Source organism: Epinephelus moara, chromosome 22, assembly GCF_006386435.1.
Source record: "Epinephelus moara isolate mb chromosome 22, YSFRI_EMoa_1.0, whole genome shotgun sequence".
Taxonomy (NCBI): Eukaryota; Metazoa; Chordata; class Actinopteri; order Perciformes; family Serranidae; genus Epinephelus; species Epinephelus moara.
In genome coordinates, this window is record NC_065527.1 from 42,436,738 (window position 1) to 42,459,812 (window position 23,075).

General features: G+C 42.2%; 1 protein-coding gene across 12 annotated transcripts in view; it reads left to right on the forward strand.

The window, feature by feature from the left end:
• macf1a (microtubule actin crosslinking factor 1a) overlaps nucleotides 1–19,037 on the forward strand; it is a 266,838-nt gene extending 247,801 nt beyond the window's left edge. For 10 of the 12 annotated variants that reach the window (XM_050034872.1, XM_050034874.1, XM_050034882.1 and 7 more), the window contains 21 exons: nucleotides 129–311; nucleotides 436–591; nucleotides 695–901; nucleotides 1,245–1,364; nucleotides 1,600–1,769; nucleotides 1,884–2,043; nucleotides 2,137–2,331; nucleotides 2,438–2,710; nucleotides 3,004–3,192; nucleotides 3,322–3,433; nucleotides 3,571–3,731; nucleotides 3,901–4,063; nucleotides 4,163–4,317; nucleotides 4,465–4,539; nucleotides 6,373–6,390; nucleotides 7,228–7,345; nucleotides 9,169–9,231; nucleotides 12,838–13,055; nucleotides 14,781–14,903; nucleotides 15,998–16,106; nucleotides 16,617–19,037. In XM_050034872.1, coding sequence (XP_049890829.1) covers nucleotides 129–311; nucleotides 436–591; nucleotides 695–901; nucleotides 1,245–1,364; nucleotides 1,600–1,769; nucleotides 1,884–2,043; nucleotides 2,137–2,331; nucleotides 2,438–2,710; nucleotides 3,004–3,192; nucleotides 3,322–3,433; nucleotides 3,571–3,731; nucleotides 3,901–4,063; nucleotides 4,163–4,317; nucleotides 4,465–4,539; nucleotides 6,373–6,390; nucleotides 7,228–7,345; nucleotides 9,169–9,231; nucleotides 12,838–13,055; nucleotides 14,781–14,903; nucleotides 15,998–16,106; nucleotides 16,617–16,858 — 3,210 coding nt within the window. In that variant the 3' untranslated portion in view covers nucleotides 16,859–19,037. The remainder of the gene's footprint in view (nucleotides 1–128; nucleotides 312–435; nucleotides 592–694; nucleotides 902–1,244; nucleotides 1,365–1,599; nucleotides 1,770–1,883; nucleotides 2,044–2,136; nucleotides 2,332–2,437; nucleotides 2,711–3,003; nucleotides 3,193–3,321; nucleotides 3,434–3,570; nucleotides 3,732–3,900; nucleotides 4,064–4,162; nucleotides 4,318–4,464; nucleotides 4,540–6,372; nucleotides 6,391–7,227; nucleotides 7,346–9,168; nucleotides 9,232–12,837; nucleotides 13,056–14,780; nucleotides 14,904–15,997; nucleotides 16,107–16,616) is intronic. The other 2 variants (XM_050034883.1, XM_050034884.1) reach the window with 2 other exon arrangements.
• Nucleotides 19,038–23,075: the final 4,038 nt, after the last annotated feature.

Consider the following 23,075-nt stretch of genomic DNA (forward strand, 5'->3'; position numbering starts at 1 on the left):
GACATTTGCTAAAGGGCGACCATGAAACTTTAGTAGCTTCCATTGTTCTCAATTAACCAGTGAGACAAAACAGCACTTACCTTGTAGCTGGAGTGTCGACTCACATTTGCCTCTTCTTTTGTCCGCAGGAGCTTCAGACCCAGCTGACTCAGCGAGCAGACCAGTACCACCGCCTGCTGGATCAAGGAGAGTCCATGTTGCTGGCTCGTGGAGGAGAGGAAGCAGGACCCGGTACCACCCAGACACAGCAGAACCTGGCAATGCTGCAGAACAAGTGGGGCAGTCTCAACACCAAGATGGACGACCGCAGGGTAAGACTGCAACATGAGGAGAATGTTTCATCACTCTGTCCTATTCTGTTCTTTACATATATTATCTTTCTAGCTTTCCACGATGTATGGGTTGGTTTTTAAAGTTTTTACCCTGAATTTCCAGGCAAAGCTGGATGAGGCCGTTTCCTTGGCAACAGGTTTCCAGACCTCTCTGCAGGATACCATCAACTGGCTGACCCAGGCTGAACAGACCCTGAACATGGCCCAGCCCCCCAGCCTCATCCTGGACACTGTCCTCTTCCAGATCGATGAGCACAAGGTACTGAACATACGCCACCTACTAGAAACATGATTAAGAGGCCTAAACCATTGCTACATTATTTCCCCCAACTCATTCTGCACGCACGTCTGTGTCTACCCAGGTGTTTGTGAATGAGGTGAACACCCACAGAGAGCAGGTCCTGGCTCTGGAGAAGGCCGGCTCTCAGCTTCGCTTTGCCAGCCTGAAGCAGGATGTCGTTCTCATCAAAAACCTGCTGCTCAGCGTCCAAGCCCGCTGGGACAAGCTGGTCCAGAGGTCACTGGACCGCGGCCGACACCTCGATGAGGCCCGCAAACGCGCCAAACAGGTACTATACTGATAGTTGAACCACAATTTAAATGTTACTGAAGACCAGTGGCACACTGTGAAGACAGTGACAAGATGAAAACAAGTCTGGATTTAGCCTAAATGCAATGTCTGTATGGACAATGTGGCTTTAGACCTTATTGTCTCTCCTATTGGTTGATAACAGATGTGTTATGGAAATGTAAAGTTATACTGCCTCTGCAATTGAACTCATTGTAAGTCATTCTGGATGATAGTCGGCTTTCATATTTTAGGAAATGACTGTATCAATATTGACTACTTCTGTCAGAAAAAAAACATCTGAATTAGAATATCAAACTGACGCTGTAACTTTCTTCCTTCAGTTCCACGAGGCCTGGAGGAAGCTGACAGACTGGCTAGAAGAAGCCGAGAAAAGACTGGACTCAGAGCTGGAGATCTCCAACGAGCCAGACAAGATCAAAGTACAACTGGCCAAACACAAGGTACTGCATGGCAACCATTATGCACACTCAGGGGCGATTTCAGATTAGTTTGTGGCCACTGATAGCACCATGAATTGCGCATCACTTGCAACCGCTATCTGTCCTGTCTAAAGGTCCGAAAAAGATATTGCACTAATGATATTACAGGGCAAACACACACATGAAGTTTTGCAGCTGAGTGCAATTTGCTTGAGACTACAAATCTCTTTTTCCGTTCCTCTGTCTTCCTGTCTAGGAGTTTCAGAAAGCGTTGGGGTCAAAGCAGCCGGTCTATGACACCACAGTGAGGTCTGGAAGAGCCATGAGGGACAAGGCTCAGCTGCCTGCGGACACCCAGAAACTGGACCACCTGGTGGGAGAGGTCCGCGACAAGTGGGACACCGTCTGTGGCAAGAGTGTAGAGAGGTAAAGAGGATGATAGACGGTCAATAAAAGTGGCTTTTCCCCTTTTCTCCCATTACAGATGTGAATTTTCATATGGAATACAATAATAAACAGCTGTTTGTCTTCTTCATTCAGACAACACAAGCTGGAGGAGGCTCTGCTGTTCTCAGGCCAGTTTGCCGAGGCTCTCCAGGCCCTGGTGGACTGGTTGTACCGGGTAGAGCCCCAGCTGGCTGAAGACCAGCCAGTCCATGGAGATCTGGATCTGGTGTCCAACCTCATGGACTCACATAAGGTGTGCGAAGAGTACTGTACTCATTAAATATGTGCAAGATGATAATATTACTGAATGTTCTGAGTCTGACAGTACTGATGTCTAAACCTGCAGGCTTTCCAAAAAGAGCTAGGCAAGAGAACCAGCAGTGTTCAGGCTCTGAAGCGCTCAGCTCGGGAGCTGATGGACACTGGTCGCGATGACACGGCGTGGGTCAAAGTTCAGCTTCAGGAACTCAGCAACCGCTGGGATACGGTGTGCGCTCTGTCAGTCACAAAGCAAACCCGCCTCCAGCAGGCCCTCAAACAGGTCAGAGAGGAAGCTGCATAGCTCATTTAAAACTTAACTATTTTAACATCAAACCTTGTTAAAGACCTCTAACTGTCTTCTTTACAACTACCTTTTTCTCTCTCAGGCGGAAGAGTTTCGTACGGCGATACAGGTGCTTCTGGAGTGGCTCTCTGAGGCCGAGCAGACGCTTCGTTTCCGCGGTGTCCTTCCAGAAGAGGCAGAGACCTTACAGGCGCTGCTGCACACACATCGTGACTTCATGGGCACCGTGGAGGAGAAGAGGACGGATGTCAACAAGGCTGCTGGCATGGGAGAGGGCATCCTGACCGTTTGTCACCCTGACTCCATCACCACCATCAAACACTGGATCACTATCATAAGGGCACGCTTTGAGGAGGTGAGGAAGGGAGGCTGGGACTGAGGTTTCCTTTTAGTAGTGTCATTTTTATAGACAATAGACTCACATTTATCTCCCAGATATTGTTATGTATTCATTAGATACTTGCTTGAATAATATCCTAGGTTAAGTATTGTTTTGAAGACTGTCTCTACAATTTAGGGTTAGATATTTGGGAGAACTGAAATTTATTCACCTTTCACGTTTCTCTATTATAAAGGGACATATGACAAATAAAATGATGAGAACAAGTTTGAAATGTCTTATACGAATCGACACATTTTGCTCTGCAGGTGCTGACGTGGGCCAAACAGCACGAGCAGCGGCTGGAGACGGCTCTGACTGAGGTGCTCAACAATGCCAACCTGCTGGAGGAGCTGTTGTCATGGCTACAGTGGGCCGAGACCACATTGGTCCAGAGAGACACCGAGCCGCTTCCTCAGGACATCCCACAGCTCAAAACACTCATCACAGAACACCAGGTGGGTTTCACTGACTCACTGTAGTTGTTTGTGGGCAACTGAACGCCCAAACATAGTTTTAAATGCATCCCTTTAAACTGCCCGTGTTTGTACTGTCCATTACTCACTGCTGGGGTTTGTTGTTCCCAGATGTTTATGGAGGAGATGACGAGGAAGCAGCCAGACGTTGACAAAGTGACGAAGACCTACAAAAGAAAACCAGCTGAGCCTCCCAGCAGCCTGGCCGACAGGAGAGGAGCTCGTAAGTCACCTGTGTTTACCCTTTGATGCACAAATATTAGCATCTCCCACTCTTTGACGATAACATGAGTGCATGCATCATAGAAAGTTCATCAGAGGGGACAAAGAGGATTCATTAACTCCCTGCTTCCTCTGCAGGCAAACACCAGCAACAACAGCAGCAGCAACAGCAGGCAGCCATGCAGCTCGCCAGCGGAAACCCACGACTCAACCAGCTCTGTGCCAGGTGGCAGCAAGTTTGGCTGCTGGCTCTGGACCGCCAGCGCAAGCTCAACGACGGTCTGGACAGACTGGAGGAGGTATCTTTCTTTAAGCCAACAATTAGATATGTAACAATATAATAAAAGTTAAATCTTAATATAGACTGTTTCCTGGTCAGTGAAACATTCTTTAACATTCAGACTCACATTCTGTCTGTCACTATGACATGATAAGTATCACAGCACTGTCTTCTTTATCCATTTTCAGCTCAAAGAGTTCGCCAACTTTGACTTTGATGTGTGGAGGAAAAAGTACATGCGCTGGATGAACCATAAAAAGTCTCGCGTCATGGACTTCTTCAGACGCATCGACAAGGACCAGGATGGAAAGATCACACGGCAGGAGTTTATTGACGGCATCCTGGCATCAAGTAGGTTATGGGTGATGGCTTGTTTGGTTGTAGGGATGACTTTTTATTTACAGTTACAAAGACGTGAAGTAAATGAATTCCTGTTGTGCATCTGTGCAGAGTTTCCCACCAGTAAGCTGGAGATGACAGCTGTGGCAGACATCTTTGACAGAGATGGAGACGGTTACATCGACTACTACGAGTTTGTTGCTGCTCTGCATCCCAACAAGGATGCATACAGACCCACCACTGACGCTGATAAGATCGAGGATGAGGTAAGAAAAATCTAAAGAAAATATGTGAAGTAAAGATAAAGATGTGAATGGTGCAATATCAGAGAAAAGTATTCATACAGTAAGCTACCAGTCAGCGATTAGACAGGCCCAGGAATGCAATCACTGACATTATTTGTTGTTGTGCAGGTGACTCGGCAGGTGGCCCAGTGTAAATGTGCTAAAAGGTTCCAAGTGGAGCAGATAGGAGAGAACAAATATCGGGTAAGTTCAGCTCTGGCTCAGTTTAACATTATTATTTCATCATTATTAGAACAAGTAACACACTGTAATGTATACTTAAGATACTGTATAAGAGGAAATGTTAATGTTTATTGCAGTTTGCTATTTGTAATTGTTAACAGATCTGGGTCAAAGGGGATTTGCAAGCAATTTTTAGGTGTTTTCTTAATGCTAGATTAGCAGACAGGTAAATTAGGTTGGGTACGTTTACATGCACTAAAGTCTAGAGTCAGATTTATTTTGACAGCATCTTGTTGCTAAAATTGAAAATTGAAGTAACAGCTAAATTCTGCTTTACTAATAAAAAGAATAAACTTTAATAGATTATTAATAAAAAAAATGCTAAGAGTTACTCTGCGAATGCTGTTCGACCCAGGTCTGATTAATGGACAGTTTATTATTAACTGGCTGTGTCTTCACTCGTCTAGCAGGCACCATAAACTTCTCATCATAACTTCACAGCATTTTCTCTCACGTGTCCACCTCACATCATGACCTCATGGTGTATTAATAAGTGTCTGTATTATAACATACCATTCCATGTCATGATAACATTGATGTAATGTGTTAATAATATCTCACAGCCCTCCAGGAGTGTCAGCTGAGTCTTCTTTATCATCACCTAAACATTAACAAAACCATGTAAATGTGGCTGTATAAACACACACTGGACTGCTGGGTACTAAAAATTTTCACTGATATTTTCCTTTTTTTAAATACCAGACATGATAATTAACGGCAAACTGACAGGGTGCCGAAATCTGCCGAGTAATGTTACTACTTTTGCATCCTTTGCCTGATTATAAAGAGATTAAATGGAATGGTAAATGGATCTGCACTTGTATAGTGCCTTTCTAATATTCGGACCACTCAAAGCCCTTTAACACTACATATCAAATTCACACCATGGTGGCCAAGGCTACCATACAAGGTGCCACTACTACTCATAGACATACTCACACACCAATGGAATAGCCATTGCAATTTGGGGTTCAGTATCTTGCCCAAGGATACATTGACATGCAGACTGGAGGGGCCAGGGATCAAATCACTGATCTTCTGATCAGTGGACGACCTGCTATATGTCCTGAGCCCCGAATAGAAGACAATTTGGTAGACTTATGTCGTGTTTTATCTGACTAACACTCCAGACATCCAAGGCTTTACAGTTTATCACCATGTGTGACTAATCATTGCAACTTTAGCCCCAAGTGGGTTTAGGCTTCCATTTTGTACGGTTATGGAAGTTGTTTAAAACCTACACTAGCTACAGTAACTAACGGTTCTCCCAGCAGTCTGTGTGTATCTATGCAGCATTTTACAGCGGTTCTTGACTGTTTTCAGCAGCACTTAACAGGATTGCCCACCCCCACCACTGCTACAGTGTGTGTGTCCACTCCATCATTATCCACTGGGTAATGATATCCAGCGTCTGACTGCAGGACACTGGGGATACTAATACTACACCAGTTTGTTTTTGTCTGTCCTGTGTTTGTGTCTGGCTTCACTTTTCTTCACTGTCACTGTCTTCTCCTTCATCTCACCATCATCAGCTGGCAGATTTAAAAAGCACTGTCATGATCCATAACCGTAGGCATTCATGTCCGCTGCATCTTCTCGCTTACACAACTAACTCTAAACTAAAATAACAGAAAGACATTGAAATGTAACCATTTATTAGAGCCAGTTTTTAGAAGATCTTGTACGCACACCACATACATTACAGACCTCAGTGATCAGTATGTGTTGTTTCACTCCTGCTCTGTTTCTTTCTCCTTGTGTTCCCGTGCTCCGTGTCTTCTGGATTTATTGTAGTTCTTCCTCGGAAACCAGGTAAAGTGACGCTGCCGCTGCCGTGACTGGATGTGTGAAATCTGCTTCCTGTATTCCCCCACCAATGGAGTGCTGTCCTTTCTGTTTTCAGTAATCTTTTTTGTTTTTGTAGCTTTAATTCCATATTAAATAATTATTTTTCTAAAAAGCACTCCATTGTGGCTGTGCAACGTGTAAGCAGGTTTCACCATCTACTTGTGTTCCTGCTGTGATTTGTTTGGTGTTGAGCGTGACAAATTGCACAACGTGAAGCAGGCGACAGTGACATGGCTTCAGTGGTAATTAGTGGTGAGGTGATATATAGTGTGTGCTGTGGACTGAAGCTGGGAAGCAAATCAAGCTGCTTGGAGAGAGATACAGAAAATTCCCTCTGTGCTTGAACTCTGCTTTGCTCGGTGGTTTGGATAAAACTTTCAGACTGAATACATGATTTCTACTGTTCATGATAATGCTTTTATTTGGGTGGCTGGGTGAACCGGGCTGAGAATCATCAGATTGACTCTTTAGTTATGTCAGTGCATGTTTTTTTTTCTGTTATTGCATGGAGTTGAGACATCGCCTGTTCAGACGTGGTACATGGGTTGCTTGGTGTGATGCTGTGAATCAATTAAAACTCACCAATCAGTGTATCAACTATTATTTTACTCACTAACTTTGTCTCCTTCTTTTCTTGATTCCTTCCCTCTTCTCTTTGTCTTACTTTTCTTCTTTTTTACTCATTTGATTTTCCCTCATCCTCCTCTCTTCTGTTTATTACTCTGCTCACGAATCTCTTGCCCTCTTTTCTCCTCATTTCTCTTCGCCCCTTCCTCCCCTTTTTTTTTTATACTCCCTCAGTTTGGCGACTCTCAGCAGCTGCGTCTGGTGAGGATCCTGCGCAGCACAGTGATGGTGAGAGTTGGAGGTGGTTGGATGGCTCTGGACGAGTTCCTTGTCAAAAATGATCCATGCAGAGGTGAGTGATGTTTACTCTCTTTCTCTCTCTCTCTCTCTCACACACACACACACACACACACACGGCCCCAGATCATCTATCCCTCAAATGCTCAGGCACAGATTTCCCAACACACACACACACACGCACACACACAATCATATCTTCCTCCTCCTCTGTCTCACTTTCTGTCATTCACATGCATTTACTAGAGCCCGACCAATTTCTGTAGCACATTTCTTTTAACATAAACATTTTTGAAAATAATCTCTTAAATGCAGTTAATTTATGAATTTTTGACATTTTGCAGTTGGAAAAATAAACCAACAACAAATATAACAGTACTTTTTAAACAGTAAATTTCACTGGAAATTAAAGTGTTTTCAACAAGAACTATAAACTCCAACATATTAGAATATGTTTCATATGTGTAATTTCATATATGAAAAATGCTGTCCACAAAACCTTTTGAAAAGAAATACGAAAAACAAAATACGAAGTAGTGTGTAGTGTGAGCAAGACTGTTTCCTGAACATTACATACATTTTACTTTATTAAAATAACCTGTCATCACTGAAATCATCTTTATTTGTTAATTTTATCTTTAATGTACCAGTTGTTATTTAGTTATTGTTGTTCTTATATTTGACATTTTTGTACTGCAGTATCGGCCAACTGATTAGCCCAAAAATACTTTTTTCCATACACGATAATTCCAAAAGAAACAGTGATAAAACATTTAATATATACCATATAACTATAATGACTGTGTTATTCAAATTTGACCCATCAATTCCAAAATAAAGTGCAAAAAAATCTGTAAAAAATTTAACCCATTCATGTGTGCAGGGAATCACTAACTTTAGTTTTAGATGCATCAAAATGCCAACCCAATCACCAGAATAATTGTTTGCATTGTGTGTTTTTGCAAACCCTGGATATGATGCATTTGTATGTTATGTAGCGAATATATGCAACAATGCTGTGGTTAATGTGTGGTTATGTTTAGGCACAAAAAAATTGGTTATGGTTAGGAAAAGATCGGGCTTTTGGTGGCACAATCCCAGCTGGAAACTAAGCGAGGGGTTGCCAAAAAAGTGTAGTGGTCTGCAGCTTGGCAGGCATCTTGCCTAGGTGTTACACCATCCCCCATCCCCTCAGCTGATATTTTTTTGTACACTAAAGAAACATTGATAAGAATACATATGAAACATATCCATAGTTTGCAGAAATGTACAATGAAAAATGCACAAGCCTGACAGGCGTTTCCAGTGTATGTATGCCTGGGAGCAGTTTTAATTGGGATGTGTGGGGTGCCACTTTGGAAGGTGGATATCGGTTAGACGTCAGATAGTACCGGTCGGGCTCTAACACAAACATACTACTACTCTTTACAAAACCAAACACACCTCCCGCACAGAGCTCTTGACATATTTGCACCACTGAGCAACAGTGAGTGGCGACAAACAGAACAGTGGATTGAGCTGAAGGAAAACACACCGACGAAACTGACAAGTTGTCTGTCAGCAGGTGACGCAGTGAAACACTGTCTCCTCTCACTTCTCTCTCTCCGGTGTTTCCTTCCAGTGCCATCTACATTCGGTGTCTTTGTTTCTCCCCCATCTCTCTGAGCCCGTCCTCAAGGAGTTCATCATCTTATCCTGTCACACGTTCTATTTCTGTATATGCACGGCCGATCCTCTCTCCTCGGCCTCTGTCCTGTCTTAGTTTGATCTCATTCTCTTTAAAATAACAGTAGTATTGCATGATGCATGGTTCTCTCCCTCTTCCTCCCCCTCTCTCTTCCTCCCTCCCTCCCTCCCTCCTTTTTTCTCTTTCCCCAGTGCAACATCCAGGACTTAAGATTCTCCGCTCCGATTCCAGTAGCTCCATCTCATCTCGTATAGGTTGGACTTCTCCTCTATCTCTTGTGCTTTCACTCTCTCCTAACTGCCGCCCCGTCTGTTTTGATTTCTTGCTCTCCTGGATTTATTTTTCTCTTCCTCTGCTCTTGTTCTCTGTCCCATATTCTTCTGGTTTGGCCTTGTTGCTGTGCCTTGCTGACTGTGATCACCTGACTAACGTTATGTCTCCCCACTGTTCTGGTCCTCCTCTCTCCTGACCTCCTCCCTCCCCCCGGCTGTTGCCACTCATGCAAGCTCTGAAATCCTGACCTGTTTTCTTAAAAAGCTTCAGGGGTCTCTGATGCTCCTCTGGACCCCCATTGGTTTGCTGTGTGTGTGTGTGTGTGTGTGTGTGTGTGTGTGTGTTTATAGTCTGTGTGAGTGTGTCCATGAAGGAGTGATTTTTGACAGTCTCGACTCCAAAAGCAGTTCCCGTGTGTTTCCAAGAAGTGATATCTGTGTGTGTGTGTGTGTGTGTGTGTGTGTGTGAGAGAGACTCTCTTCATTCCACCATGCGCATGCTGTTATTTCACATTGTCTCTTGTGTCTCTTAGTGACAGTCACTCCTGGCTATTTCTGCTGCCGAGGTATCTACACTTCCTCTCTCTGCTCCTCTGTCACTACATTTCTTTGACTCTCCATCCATTCGTCATCCATCAGTCGCTCCAGCTGTCAGTCTCCATCTTTAACCACAGCTGCTCTCTGTTTCCATATATATATATATGTGTGTATATGTGTGTTTGTACCGTTTCTAACCGTGGTCAGGATTGTGTGTGTTTAGGCATTGATGTCAGTCTTGTCTGTGTGCCACATGTTTGCGTCATGCTTCCCTCACTCACTACAAAGCAGGATTTGGCCAACCCCTGGTCTGGATATTTTATTTTATTTTTTTGATACTTTCTTAAATTCTCAATTTAAGATGTCTGAATTTTACAGTAAAAGAAACCTGAATGCAGATGCTCAGCAGAAAACTATTGTCGTGTTTTCATGTTAAAATGAACACTGCTTACATCTTCTTTTTAGTTAGTTTTCTAGTGTAAGCCCAAATAGAAACAGTTGAAATTGTCACACATGCTTCACAGAGAGACAGTGAGTGTGTAAGACCTGGGCGTGGCCAGCCTGGGTTTCTAATATCGCTGGCTTCCAACGCGGCTCCTTTAAATGTGATGGCTGGTTGGAGGGAGACACAATTACAGGGTGCACCTGGCTGGCTGGCGTTGAGGGGGGACGTAATTGCAGGGTGCACCCGTTTAATTGACCGGCCTTGCTGTTCGGTTGCTAGGGACGATGGCCGTGAGGCTAGAAGTTGCACTGCTGCTACAGCTAGCTGCAGCCCTCCTCTCCTCCCTCCTTCTCTCTTTATTTTTTATTTGACATTATTTCTCACTCCTCTCATTTTGTTTCTCTTTCATGCTCCCTCTCTGAATCTGTCTATCCTGTCCCTATTTTTTGTTCCTTTTTCAACCACTCTCCTCTCACTCTCTCTTCTTCTCTTCGTGGCTGGCTTCTCCAGGCTTGTTGTTGTCTGCTGGGGCTGCTGCACTACTTTCTGTCCGAGAATGCTGCTGAGTCTTTTTGAAGAAGGGAGAAACCCTGAATGTCTGGGCTCTCTCTCCCGCTAAGCATAAACCAGGCATGACCTCCACATATATTTATACACATGCTGTGTATAAACACAGCAGAGCTGAGATGCTCCCGCGCAGCAAGAAGTGAAAATCAAAATGGGAGAGCTTTGTTGAGAAACGAGAGAAGAGAGGCTGTGCTTTTTGCTCCCACCACCCTCAGATGTTTTTAAGCAAATACGCAATGAAAGTGTGTGCAACATTTTATCACAAAACTGGAGACACTTGCCATTGCTTAAAGGAATGGTTCAGCATTTTGGAAATACAGTTCTAGAGACCTGAAGTCATGACGTCACGTGTGGGCTAGTGGCTTCTATGACTCAATGCAATCTCTCATTCAGCATTTCTTTAATCATGTTACAGGAGTTTCCTTTCCATCCTCTTAAACAAACTGGTATCCATCATAATCAGTCGACTAGTTGACCAAATGGTTCTACCCTTAGGACTCGGCACCAGCAAAACCTAAGGCTTAATACACACTGGCTCCTATAGTTACCGGAAAAATCCGGTATTTCAGATGGCTCTTATAATATACACTTCTTCTTTCTTTTTTTTTACAATGTTAAAACCAATAGATTAACTAGTGCTCAATTTTGACTGCTTTCTGAGTGTTTTCTGAACTTTAAGACTAGTCGACTAGTCTAAGTTTAAACCTCTGTTTAAACATCAGGGAAATTAGTTGTTAGGAACATCCCCATACACAACAACACTTACCAGAATTTAAAAGCTCTGTGATTTTAACAAAGTATACAACAATTACGTAATTAGCACAAAAAAAATACAGCTCCCATAAAAATGTACCAGTGTGGGTAAACTTGTTTCCTCCATTTCCAAAAAATGACCACTTCTAAATTAAAAAAAAAAAATTTTCCATTTTATTTAGTTATTGATTTATTTATTTTTTAGCTTCAATCTCTCCTGTCTAAAAAAATTTTTTTTTACATGTCTCAACTGATCTCGGCCTCACAACTCGCCCATGGACTGGTCTGTCGAGCCGTGACTTTAAGTCTGCACAGCTCTTGGGCTTGTGTGAAATGCAGTTTGTCAAAGACCAATAAAAAACATATGAAGACAGGACATACTGTTGAGAAAGGCTCTGTTCAAAGGCTGAGGTTTTCACAGATGTTAACGTGATATGAACGAGGTTTTCTTACTTCTGGAACATTCTGGTTTCACTTTGGCTCTTTTCACTTTCTTGCCAAGAATTAGATTAGAAGATTGATGTCAATTTCATGTCTATCCATTTGCTAACCTCGCTCTCTCAGCAACTCAAAAGCTTAATAATTAACACCTGATATCTTGTTTGTTTAATTTGTACAAAAACCAAAGTGGAAAAAGTTGTGGTTTCATGATGGATTATGTGCTGGACTATTTCTTGGCTAGTCACAGTAACAATGTGTGAGTGAGCTTTAATTCTATGGAAGAAAACAAATGAGCATATTTTCCAAAATGTTGAACTGTTCCTTTAAAGATATAATCAGCACTCTGTTAGCAGCTTTTTATTTCTCTCTGTCTCTGTGAGAAAATAATCTCTGTAGTGCAGAAAATGTTTTCTCTGGCGATGAACAAGGGAATATGTGAAAAGAGAGCAATGAGCTGTGGAGCTGGTTGATGGATTTGTCTGCAGCCATGACAGTGTGTCTCCTAAGCGTGTGGACGACTTGCTGACTTTCGTTGCGTATTGAATTGATATATTTACTCCTACTTCTGCACTCAAACACACTCACTCACCTCTCCCCTTAAAAACAACTCAACCAAAGTGCACTTACAGCTCCCTGAACCCCTGAACCCCACCCCTCCAAACACCCACCCTGCCCACCTGCACTCTCAAATGAAACATGCACGCACTCTGATGTCTGCAGCCAAGGAAGCACTGACTCTCTCCCTCACTCTGCTCGCTGCCTCTGCTGCCCCCCGCTGGAGGAAATCTGTGAGCCGACACAAACAGCCCGATTCACTTGTCTCTCCTCTCTCTGTTTCTCCTCAGCTCGTGGTCGCACCAACCTGGAGTTGAGGGAGAAGTTCATCCTTCCCGAAGGAGCATCTCAGGGTCTGGCTGCCTTCCGCTCCCGAGGTCGACGCTCCAAACCAGGCTCCCGCAACGCCTCGCCCACCCGCTCCTCCTCCTCGGCCTCCCACAGCGGCGCCTCCCTGCCCTCTGCTCCCTCCGCCCCCGCCACACCGACAGCCTCAGCATCATCCAGGGTAAGAGCCGGTGTCTGATTTTAGAATTTAGGCAGGATCTAATTTTATTCACCTAAAAGGAGTCAGATGTCTCGAATCCAGTTATTTTAGGTTGATTTTTTTTTCATCATGCAATGACAGGTTTCTCTGCTTCATGTCCACTCATTACACAACATTAATGACAGAACAGAAATGGTAGCACTGTATGAATCATAGCAGTTTTACAAAACACAACCAACCTTCTATAATTTAAAGGTCCAGTGTGTAGGATTCAGGGGCATATATTGGCTGAAATGGAATATAATAAGTATGTTTCCTTTAGTTTATAATCTCCTGAAAATTAGAATCGTGTTTTTGTTATCTGAGAATGAGCTGTTAATATCTACGTAGGGAGCAGGTCCTCATCCACAGAGTCAGAGATGTTGCACAGACATGTTTCTACAGTAGCCCAGAACAGACAATCGAAACACTGGCTCTAGATAGGGTCATTTGCTTTTTTTCTTGAGGAAGAGACCTCTAGTAGAGACCTGATTTTGCCCCTGCTAAAAACCTCCTGAACATCTGGATCAGAAATAAGATGATCACACATTAGAGGTGCTGGGCTAGTGACCTGTCTGTGATGTGCCAAACAGTGTAGGAGAAACATGGTCTTGTAAGATGAAACTGCTTTATTCAGTGTTTTTACTGCTTTTAATCACCAGGTCCATTTATTTTGGAGAGAAGGTGACCTCTGTGGATAATACGGTTCTCAGTAAAAACCTTCTGAACAATGAACACTGAAGGAAATCTAACCAGGAGAATTTACAGCTGGTTGCAATCTGCAGTCCTCACCGCTATGTGCCATAAATTCCCCTTAATCTTACACACTGTGCCTTTAAAAGAAGATTTGGATTTCTAAAACTTGCAAGCACCTTGTGTTCACACTGAGATAAATCACAGAGGACAGCATGGTTAAAGACAAATCCAACAAAATCATAGATAATGAGCCACAGGACATTTTACACAGCATTATTTAACACTAAAGATCACTTGAACAATCTTCCATTAATTTATCAAATTCATCTTTCAGCCACATTAAAGGGGAAAACTAGCACAGCACACAGTTACTGCACACAGCCACACAAACCTGAACAGCCTCCTCTGTCTCTGGTGTCATACTCATCTTCTGATCATGTAGCTCATTGTTATCAGTCAACCAGACTAGGTGTAGTCATTAGTGTCGTCATCATCTGATGTTAATGATGTTCTTCATTTGTCAGTACTGTTTGTAAAAGCATAACTGTCAGTGTCATTACTGTTAAGTTTGTGTGTATGAGAGCGACTGATTTCACGTTGGTGACTTCGTATGTGTGTTTGAATGTGTTTATGGGTTTATGTTGCACATTGTTCAGTTGTTGTCATCCTCCTGTTGTTGTTGTCAAAAATCACCACATCCTTAACTGTGAAATTTTATTTTTTGTTCTTGTTTCTTTGTTTTGTCTTTCATCTTTTTGCCTTCTCCCCTCGTTCCTGTCATACCTGCTAACCTGCCTTCAAAAATGTCCTCCCTGCATTGTTGGGTTCTTTGCAAAAAAATTAAAATCATCTGCTCTTACACACAAATACACTGCGCTGCACCTCCCCGCTCCTCCCCGTCCCTCCATAACTCCCTCCCTCCTTCATTCGCTTCTCTCCTTTGCTGCTTTGCTGTACCGCTCCTCCACCCTTCCTTCCTTCCATCCTTCCTTGCTCCCTTCCTCCCTTCAGTCCTCCCATACTCACTCGCGTGACTATGCCAAGCCCTGGCTGGCACACAGTAAAACTCCAACGCCAACCAAGTGCCACTGCTGCCCAGATCTCGGTCACAGCCACACCACTCCTGGGCACGAGGTAACACACTCACCCCACCCACCCACCCACCTCCCTGTCCCACCCGACCCCACCCCCACTGAACGCGCTGTTGCACTAACGCACACTCCCGGGTGCTGGCACGCCGCCACATAGAAAGTTCTGCTGCTCTGATGTGAGAACTTTGAACCTGCAGTTTCAGTGGCTTTCATGTTTGAATTAAAGATTACATCATCTCCTCAGGGCTGTGAAATGTTCCGACCTTTGAGAATAAACACGATGTGGTCGAACTAAAAACTGAAAGATGACATTATGAAGATAGAGGTTTTGAATCGACAAGGACAATATAATAAACTGTGTATTAAAGACATTATTGATGAAGTTATAGAACAATTTTGACTGTAAAGAAAGTTTAATGTGGGAAAATCCTTAATGCAGTTTGAGCACGATTAACATTCAGTTTTTTGACAATTATTAAGTTTTCAAATTTTGTCACATGGTGTGATCATCTGTTTAATGTAGTAATGAAACTGTTAGTTGATGAATTGATTGATTGATTGCCATTTTTATTTTAATGTTAACTAATCATTTAAAATGCCTGTAATTGATATTTTTAATGATATGAACTGAGTAAATTACAATGTATATATATAACTTCTCAATTAATTTGCTGCTTGTCTGTGTCTCATGTCAGAGTAAACTGAATATGTTTGGATTTAATCCTAGTAAACACATAAAACAAGCAAATTTTAATATTTATAGAACAAGGATTACAGTAACAAGAAAATAATCAGCAGATATATTAATTCAGTCATGAAAATAATATTTTTCTGCAGCCCTAGGTCAGTGATTTGTTCTTTTATATAGTTTTATTATAAAATTAATATGGTACAAACCTGTAACAGTTAAATAGTGATAGTCATTATTTGTATTAATATGTGTGGTACAAGTCTTTGCATGTAGTTTTCATTTGTTGTTAGATATTTGCTGTGTCCATGTGTACGTGATGTGTTGTTTGTTTTGGAGTCATTTGATCATGTAACAGTTATTAGTGTGCATCGGATGTGATTCTCATCAGTCACATGACCTCCACCGTCAAGTTATCCTCAGCTGATGTTTCCCGTGTTCTCCTGCAGGGGGCAACGTCTGGGTCCAAACTAAAGAGGCCGACGTTCCACTCGAGCCGAGGCTCGCTGACTGGAGAGAACGGAGGAACAACACCCTCCGGCAAACCATCAAGGACTGGTGAGACGACGGTCACATTTGTACTGTAGACTCATTTTATGTCCACTGAATGTCAGACTAAGTGTCTGAGGTCATGCTAGCAGCTCAAAAGGAAATTATCTCGATAAAGAGCCCACCACGCTTTCTCCAGATAACTGGCTAATTCGTATTCTTCAAATATGAACAGATATCCAAGTCCTTTTGAATCTTCCATATTTATAAAGTTGATTTATTCTTGTTTAGCAGGTATAATGTTAACCATCTTCACCATCTTAGATTAGCATGTTAGAATGTTAACTTTATTACTGCACATAAAATACAGGCGGATGGGGCTGTAATTAGTTTTCAGGTTTTTCATCATGAACCAAAGTATTACACGATGGTGTTAGATGAAAAGTTAAACAATCATCAAACTTATCTCAACTCAAATTCCATGGCAGTCCGTCCTGTATTTGTCAAGACATTTTACTTAAAACCACAAATGTTTTTTCTCTCCCTCTTCTGCAACTCTCTGTTCTGTCTTCCTGTTAGATCCAAAACGAGGGGCATCCACAGCCAGCGGGCCAACCAGCCGAGCCGGCAGCCGTGCAGGCAGCAGAGCCAGCAGTCGCCGCGGCAGCGATGCCTCGGATGCATCAGAGCTACAGGACGCTCGCTCCGTCTGCTCTGACGCCTCAGACACCCCACGACGACCCGGGGCCAAACCCTCCAAGATTCCCACCATCTCCAAAAAGGCCCCCAGCCCAAAGACCCCGGGGTCTGCGAAGAAATAACTCCAATCAAAGAGAAGGTGGAGCAGAGCCGTTCCTCCTCCGTTTCACAGAGGGTGGACTGCTATCATCGGCCTTTTTGGGTGCACCAGCTCTTCAGTCTGAAGTCTATCTAACCGGGCCCAGGTGGAGTTTGTGCACAATGACTGACAGATCGAGGGGAAAGAAGGAGATGGGCAAGATGGGTGAATCTCCTTCTCACTCTTTCCCTGGTCTCATAAACGGACTGAAAACCTGCACAAGAGGAGGAGAGTTCTGGTCTGGCAGCCCCAGGCCAGAATCTGTGGGGTCAACACCGACTTTTCCCCTTTAAGACGTGACCCCATTTTGCCTTTCAGTCTCCTGCTTTGTCTTTCAGTAGTTCCTCACCAGCGTGGAACCGAACACCAACTGACTTGACGAGATGCTGCCTTACTTACACACTTCTGTCCCAATCAGACAGAACAACAGAGAAAGTCTTTAAACTGCTTTGTACCACGCTGACACACAAATACACACATTTTAACACAGAGGCGCGGTAGGGAGTGGGACACACCACCACCACCACCACGACTACAAAAACAAAAAAAAGCCCAAATGACATTCAGGAAAAAAAAGAAAAAGAATTGTGGGTCATTATTTTGGCTTGTGGGCCAGATGCCTCAACGATGAGTTTCAAAAGAAAATATGCAACGACTGCCATGTCGCTTCCTCTGGACTGGTTGGCAAGAAAAACAGTCACCTCAGCAGATCTGCAGAAGCAGACACCACGTGTGGAGAGCTCGGGAGGCGGGAAACGCTGTCCGACACACACGCACACACACTGGCTAACCTCAGACTCAGAGGGTCGGTGGTGGTGACGGTGGCGGCGGCGGTGCTGCTGCAGCTGAGGGCAAACACTCACACACACAAACACCGCAGAGCAGACTCCTCCCGACCGCTGGAACGTTAAGATCGGCCTTGTGTGTGCATTTCAGCAAAGGGCGGTGTGGTTTTGTCACATGCCGGCGTAACAATCCCAACACACAAAAATCACAAACCGGCAATAGAAAGGACTATTTTTATGGCAACACACTCAACTAACAGCACATTACTGACAATATACGACATGTGTAACCTAACCCCATGTTAATGACCGTGTTTGCAGAGTCCGACAACCAGCATGCACTAATTGTCTCTTCCTCTGCAGTTCCACCTTAATGTCTACGCTGCGTTGCCCATAGCAACCCAGCAGCACACACACACACACCCTCTCACGCACACAAGGTGGTGTGTATTATGTGTGTCATTGTTACAGGAAATGATAAGAGGTCTTTGACTTGAGTCACTGTATGCAAAAATTTTAATTTGCGAATGTCTTTTTTTCTTCTTCTTCTTGTTTTCTGGTTAATTTATAATCCAGTTGTATTTTTGTTATCTAGCTTGAAAGGAAAATCTATTTATTTTTCAGTTTCATGTCATATCACCATTGGCGGAGAGTGATTTAGTATTATGGTTAAAGAAATTGTGTTTTTTTTTTTGTACCAAGGAAATGTCCGCTCCGCTCTTTGACATTATCTGTGTGTTTCTACTTCATTGTAACATGACATTATTCACTAGGTCTCTGATTCTAGTGGCAGCCTTGTTTGGTCATTTGTTCTTTCTTTGCTAATGACTACAATTCCCAGACCACGACCAAAGGGGTTTGCCCTTCATGTGTAGAGAGAACTACAAATATGAATGACAGGAGACGCGGGCAGAGTGGACCAATGAGAGCGGGTGTCCTCCCTCATGTCCCTCCCAGCGTCTCTTCTTCTAGGCTTTTTTTCAAATGTCCCGTCATTGACGTGGCTGAGTTGTCTCTGTGTTATCTCAGTGTAAGAGAGGAAGTTTATGAAAAACTAATGAAATTACAGTAAGAAAGAAGAAGACATCTTAAGGTGATTTTTATTTATTTATTGTCTCTCTGAGGGGAGGGGGATTTGGGGCGCAGGAGACGAGTCCTCCACTTTTTGATGCTGTGCTACTCTCAGTGTGATGATGACAACATGGAGGGAGGGAGGGGTGTTACTAGGAGTCAGTTGTGTAAAAGTTAAACAAAAAACTAAAATTATAAACAATTTTTTGTTCTGTTTTTGTATTAAAATATGCTTGCAGTAAAACTGTCTCTTGTTTTTAATTATTTTTGGATTATTCATGGACAATAAATCTGACTGTATCTGTCTTTGTGTGTGACCGTATGTTTGTTTTATGTCAATGTGGGTGTTAGGGCTGCACCCAACGATTATTGTCATTGTCGGTTAATCTTTTGATCATTTTCACGATGAAACGGTTATGTCTATAAATTGTCTGAAAATGGTGAAAAATATTGATCAGTGTTTTCCAAAGCCAAAGATGACGTCCTCAAATGTCTTCTTTTGTCCACTTGTTTTGTCACAGAGGAGCAAAGAAGCAACAAAATATTCACATTTAAGAAGCTGGAATCAGAAAATTTTGACCTTTTTTTGACGGATTAATCCAGTATCTAATTAGCGGGCGATTAATTTTCTTGTTGACAACAAATCAATATTAAATAATATTAGAGCTGAAATCATCAGACAATCAACTGAGTAGTCAACTGACAGAAAATTCATCAACTGTTCAATTGTTTAATTAACTATTTTGACAAAGTTAAAGTACCAAATACATCTGATGTTAACATGTTGATTTTCCTCTTCCTCCTTGAAACTACATTAAATATTTGTTGAGTTATTTCATGTTGGGCTCTGAATAAACTGATTCTCCCAGTTATTTAGACATTTTATAGAGTAAATAATTAATTGAGAAAATTGTCAGATTATTAATAGTGATTACTCTACATAATCTGTAAGAGTATGTGGCCATCCTTTGTGTCGATGTTTCTTCATAGAATCTTTTCTATCTTTGTGTGTGATGATCAATTTGGCTTTTTAAATATCTGGCAATTGGACCTGCATTTGTATAGCGCCTTTTTCAAAGCGGTATTTACACTATGACTGCCATTCACACATTCTCACACACATTCATAGGTGGTGGCCGAGGTGCCACCTGCTATTCCGTTTTTGGCACACTTACACACCGATGGAACAGCCATCAGGAGCAATTTGGGGCTCAGTATCTTGCTTAAGGATATTTCGACATGCGGACTGGAGGAGCCGGGGTTTGAACCGAACTGATCTTCCGATTAGTGGACGACCCGGTCTACCTCTGAGCCACAGTCACCAGTAGTGCTAGTGCGTTAGTTAGTGTGTCTATACACATACATTTTTCATGTTAAGAAAGATGTTTTATGTATTGATTTTCAGCATGTTCATTGTAATTGGTAGTGGGTGTTTGTGTGCAAGCATCACTGCTGACATAAATTATATTCCAATGTATATATATTTATGCATGATTCTATTCCAAAATCATATGATGTTAATTAGGTTTGTTATTTTTAGTGTTGCATCTTCATGATTCTGACATAGTTCTTTTTCTATATGCAGGGCTTATGTGTACATGTGCATATGTTTATAGTGTTTATACAGATTTAAAGGAGCTAAATGATTGTAATTATGTTTACAGCCTACAGCCACTTATGCCTGACAGCAGACCACAGACTCAGAGGCAGTGACCGGACATTTCTGGGTAATTATCCTGTAACAGATAAGGACACATCTCATTGGAGCTTCACTTAAACACGGGGGGAAATGGTGGTGGTGGTGGTGATTGAAAGTGACTTTAGAAATTTTTCATTTCTAATGTCTGTTTCTCCTCCAGCTCTGTCTGACAATCCCAGTTTATGTGTCTGTGTGAGACAGAGAGAGTATTTGAAAATAACTTTGTCCTGTTTATTTGGTGGTTCCACCGGAGATGGTGAGGTCTGAGTCCACCCTCTGCAGCTGTGTGTACACACTCCTCTCATTTTCTGTCCACTCTCAATCCATCTACGCCCGTCCTCCCTGCAGTCCATCTGTCATCCCAGACTTCCCTCTCTGATGACAGTCCTCGCTCTGTTCCACCACTTCTGTCTCTCAGGAATGTCATTTTTCATTTTCAGTTGGGTTTATATGGTTTCAAGGGCACTCAGCTCCTCCTTCATTCCCGCTTTGTCACTCCTCATTGACTCACACCCTCTCCTTTCTTTCACCTCCTCCTCTTCATCTTCTCCTCTCACCGTTCTCACCATTATCAGACAAAACCTCCTGAAGTTGCAGACGTGCAGAGGAAAGAAAAACAAAATGGGCAGAGCGTTAATTCCTGGCATTTGGGACTCGCCCTTTCGGCCAGGACAAAATGAACCGCGGTCAGTTTGGTTTGGTCAGTGTTATTCATGCCTTTCAAAGTGACCACAAGTACCATGCCGCTTTGAAGAAAAGAGTACACAAACACGGGCTGGCACAGGGCTGAACCTCACTACTATATTTGAGTCATTTTTTCCCTCCAAGTCCTTTTGGTTGAAACACACACACATGCACCCAGTGTGTTTGCATTAGGCTCTGCTGCAGGGCAAAGCTAATGAACGGCTCAACAGGAAATGGCGTTACAGTGCAAAGCAAAACCCGCCACTTCAGACAAAATGTGCTCAAAGGTTGCACAAAGCCTTGAATGTTAGCCTGAAGTGGACTTATTTTGGAGTTAAAATTTGGCGCATTGCTTTTTGGTTTGGCATGACAGCTATTTTTAAGATTGCAGAGCTTTGACGAGTGGTGGAAGAAGTACTCATATCTGTTACTTTAGTAAAAGTAATAACACAGTGTAGAAATAGGCTACTCTATAGCATGAGTAGAAGCCATGCATTCAAAATTTAATTAAATGAAGAGTAAAAAGGTATTAGAATTTAAATACAATTAAAGTTCCAAAAGTAAAATAGTAATACCAAATTACCAAATAGCAATACTGGCTCACTTCAGAATAATATAGGCTGTATTATGTGTAAACATTTCTAATAAAGGTAGAGCTAATTTTAACTGGTTTCCTTAATCTATATTAATAGGTCATAATTCATTTTTAATGATAATTCATCAAGTATATTTTGTAATAATAGTTTATCTGTAACTTGAAACGTATCTTGGTGGAGTAGGAGTCTAAAGATGCATAAAATAGAGTACAAATAACTTAAAATTGTAGCCTACATGTAGCACCTGCCCTTAAACTGACCAAACAGTAAAAGGTTGTCAGACAAGTCAAAATATACCTGAATACATCAATAAATAATTATATAACATTTAGTTCAATTAATGATTATGTAGAAATACTAAATACAGGGTTAAGTTCAATTAAAATTGAGTGAAAATGAAACAAAGCTAGCAAGCTAACACTAAAAAAGTTAGCTAATTAATGCTAATTAGAGGTTCACAGACGCTATTTTAATACGTTCTTAACATTATCCAAATCTCAAAGTTTTGATTTTATGGTGTCAACTTTAACATTTAGCATGTTAGATTTAATGATTTCTTTTTGCTCACAATGTCAAAAACATTTGCTAGCTAGGTCTTTCTTGGTGCTTGCTAGCTAAAATGTCATAGCTACTTTACTGTTACACAAGTTTATATAGTGATTGTATGGTAATGTAAACAGTTAATTAACATTAATTGGCCGGTGGGTTTTTATGAAGAAAATTAGCTTTAGCGAGGTTGCTATCTGAAGAAGCTAGTTCTCAGGTTTCAGATAAGCTAACTAGCCACAACATAAATTAGGTTTTAATTCATTCTATCAACTGATTGGTTTAAATTTAAAAAAGTATTTTTTTAACAATTGACTGAGAGTTTATGGAAACATAAAGATTTAGCCTATATTTGTGTTTACTCTTCGTAAAAATAAACAGTATTATTTATTCGGCTAATGCATTCAGTTATATTATGGGCTTGTCTGATACCTTGTGATTGCCTTTTGTTTTTGTTGCTCCATACACAGTTTGACTCTGTAGAGAAATCAAATCCAATTTGAATCTATTACACTATGCAAGTAGAAAACTGCAGCTAATAAAGGGGGCATCAGGCCACTTGGCTTGCTTCCCGCCAAACTGCCTGAGACTCAGCGTTGAGTAGTTATGAAAGGAAGCAGTCATGAGGAGATGAAAGGATAGATGGGTGGAGGTAAGACGGAGAGAGAGAGAGAGATGAGGTCTCCCAAAGAGACCACTGGGAGGGGTGATGATGGGATGTAAGCAGGAGAGAGAAGTTTAAAGACTTGAAAGAGGGAGAGAGGCGGAGGCTGGGAGGGAAACTCCCTCCTGGTCATGAACAACTGTAACACTCTCTGA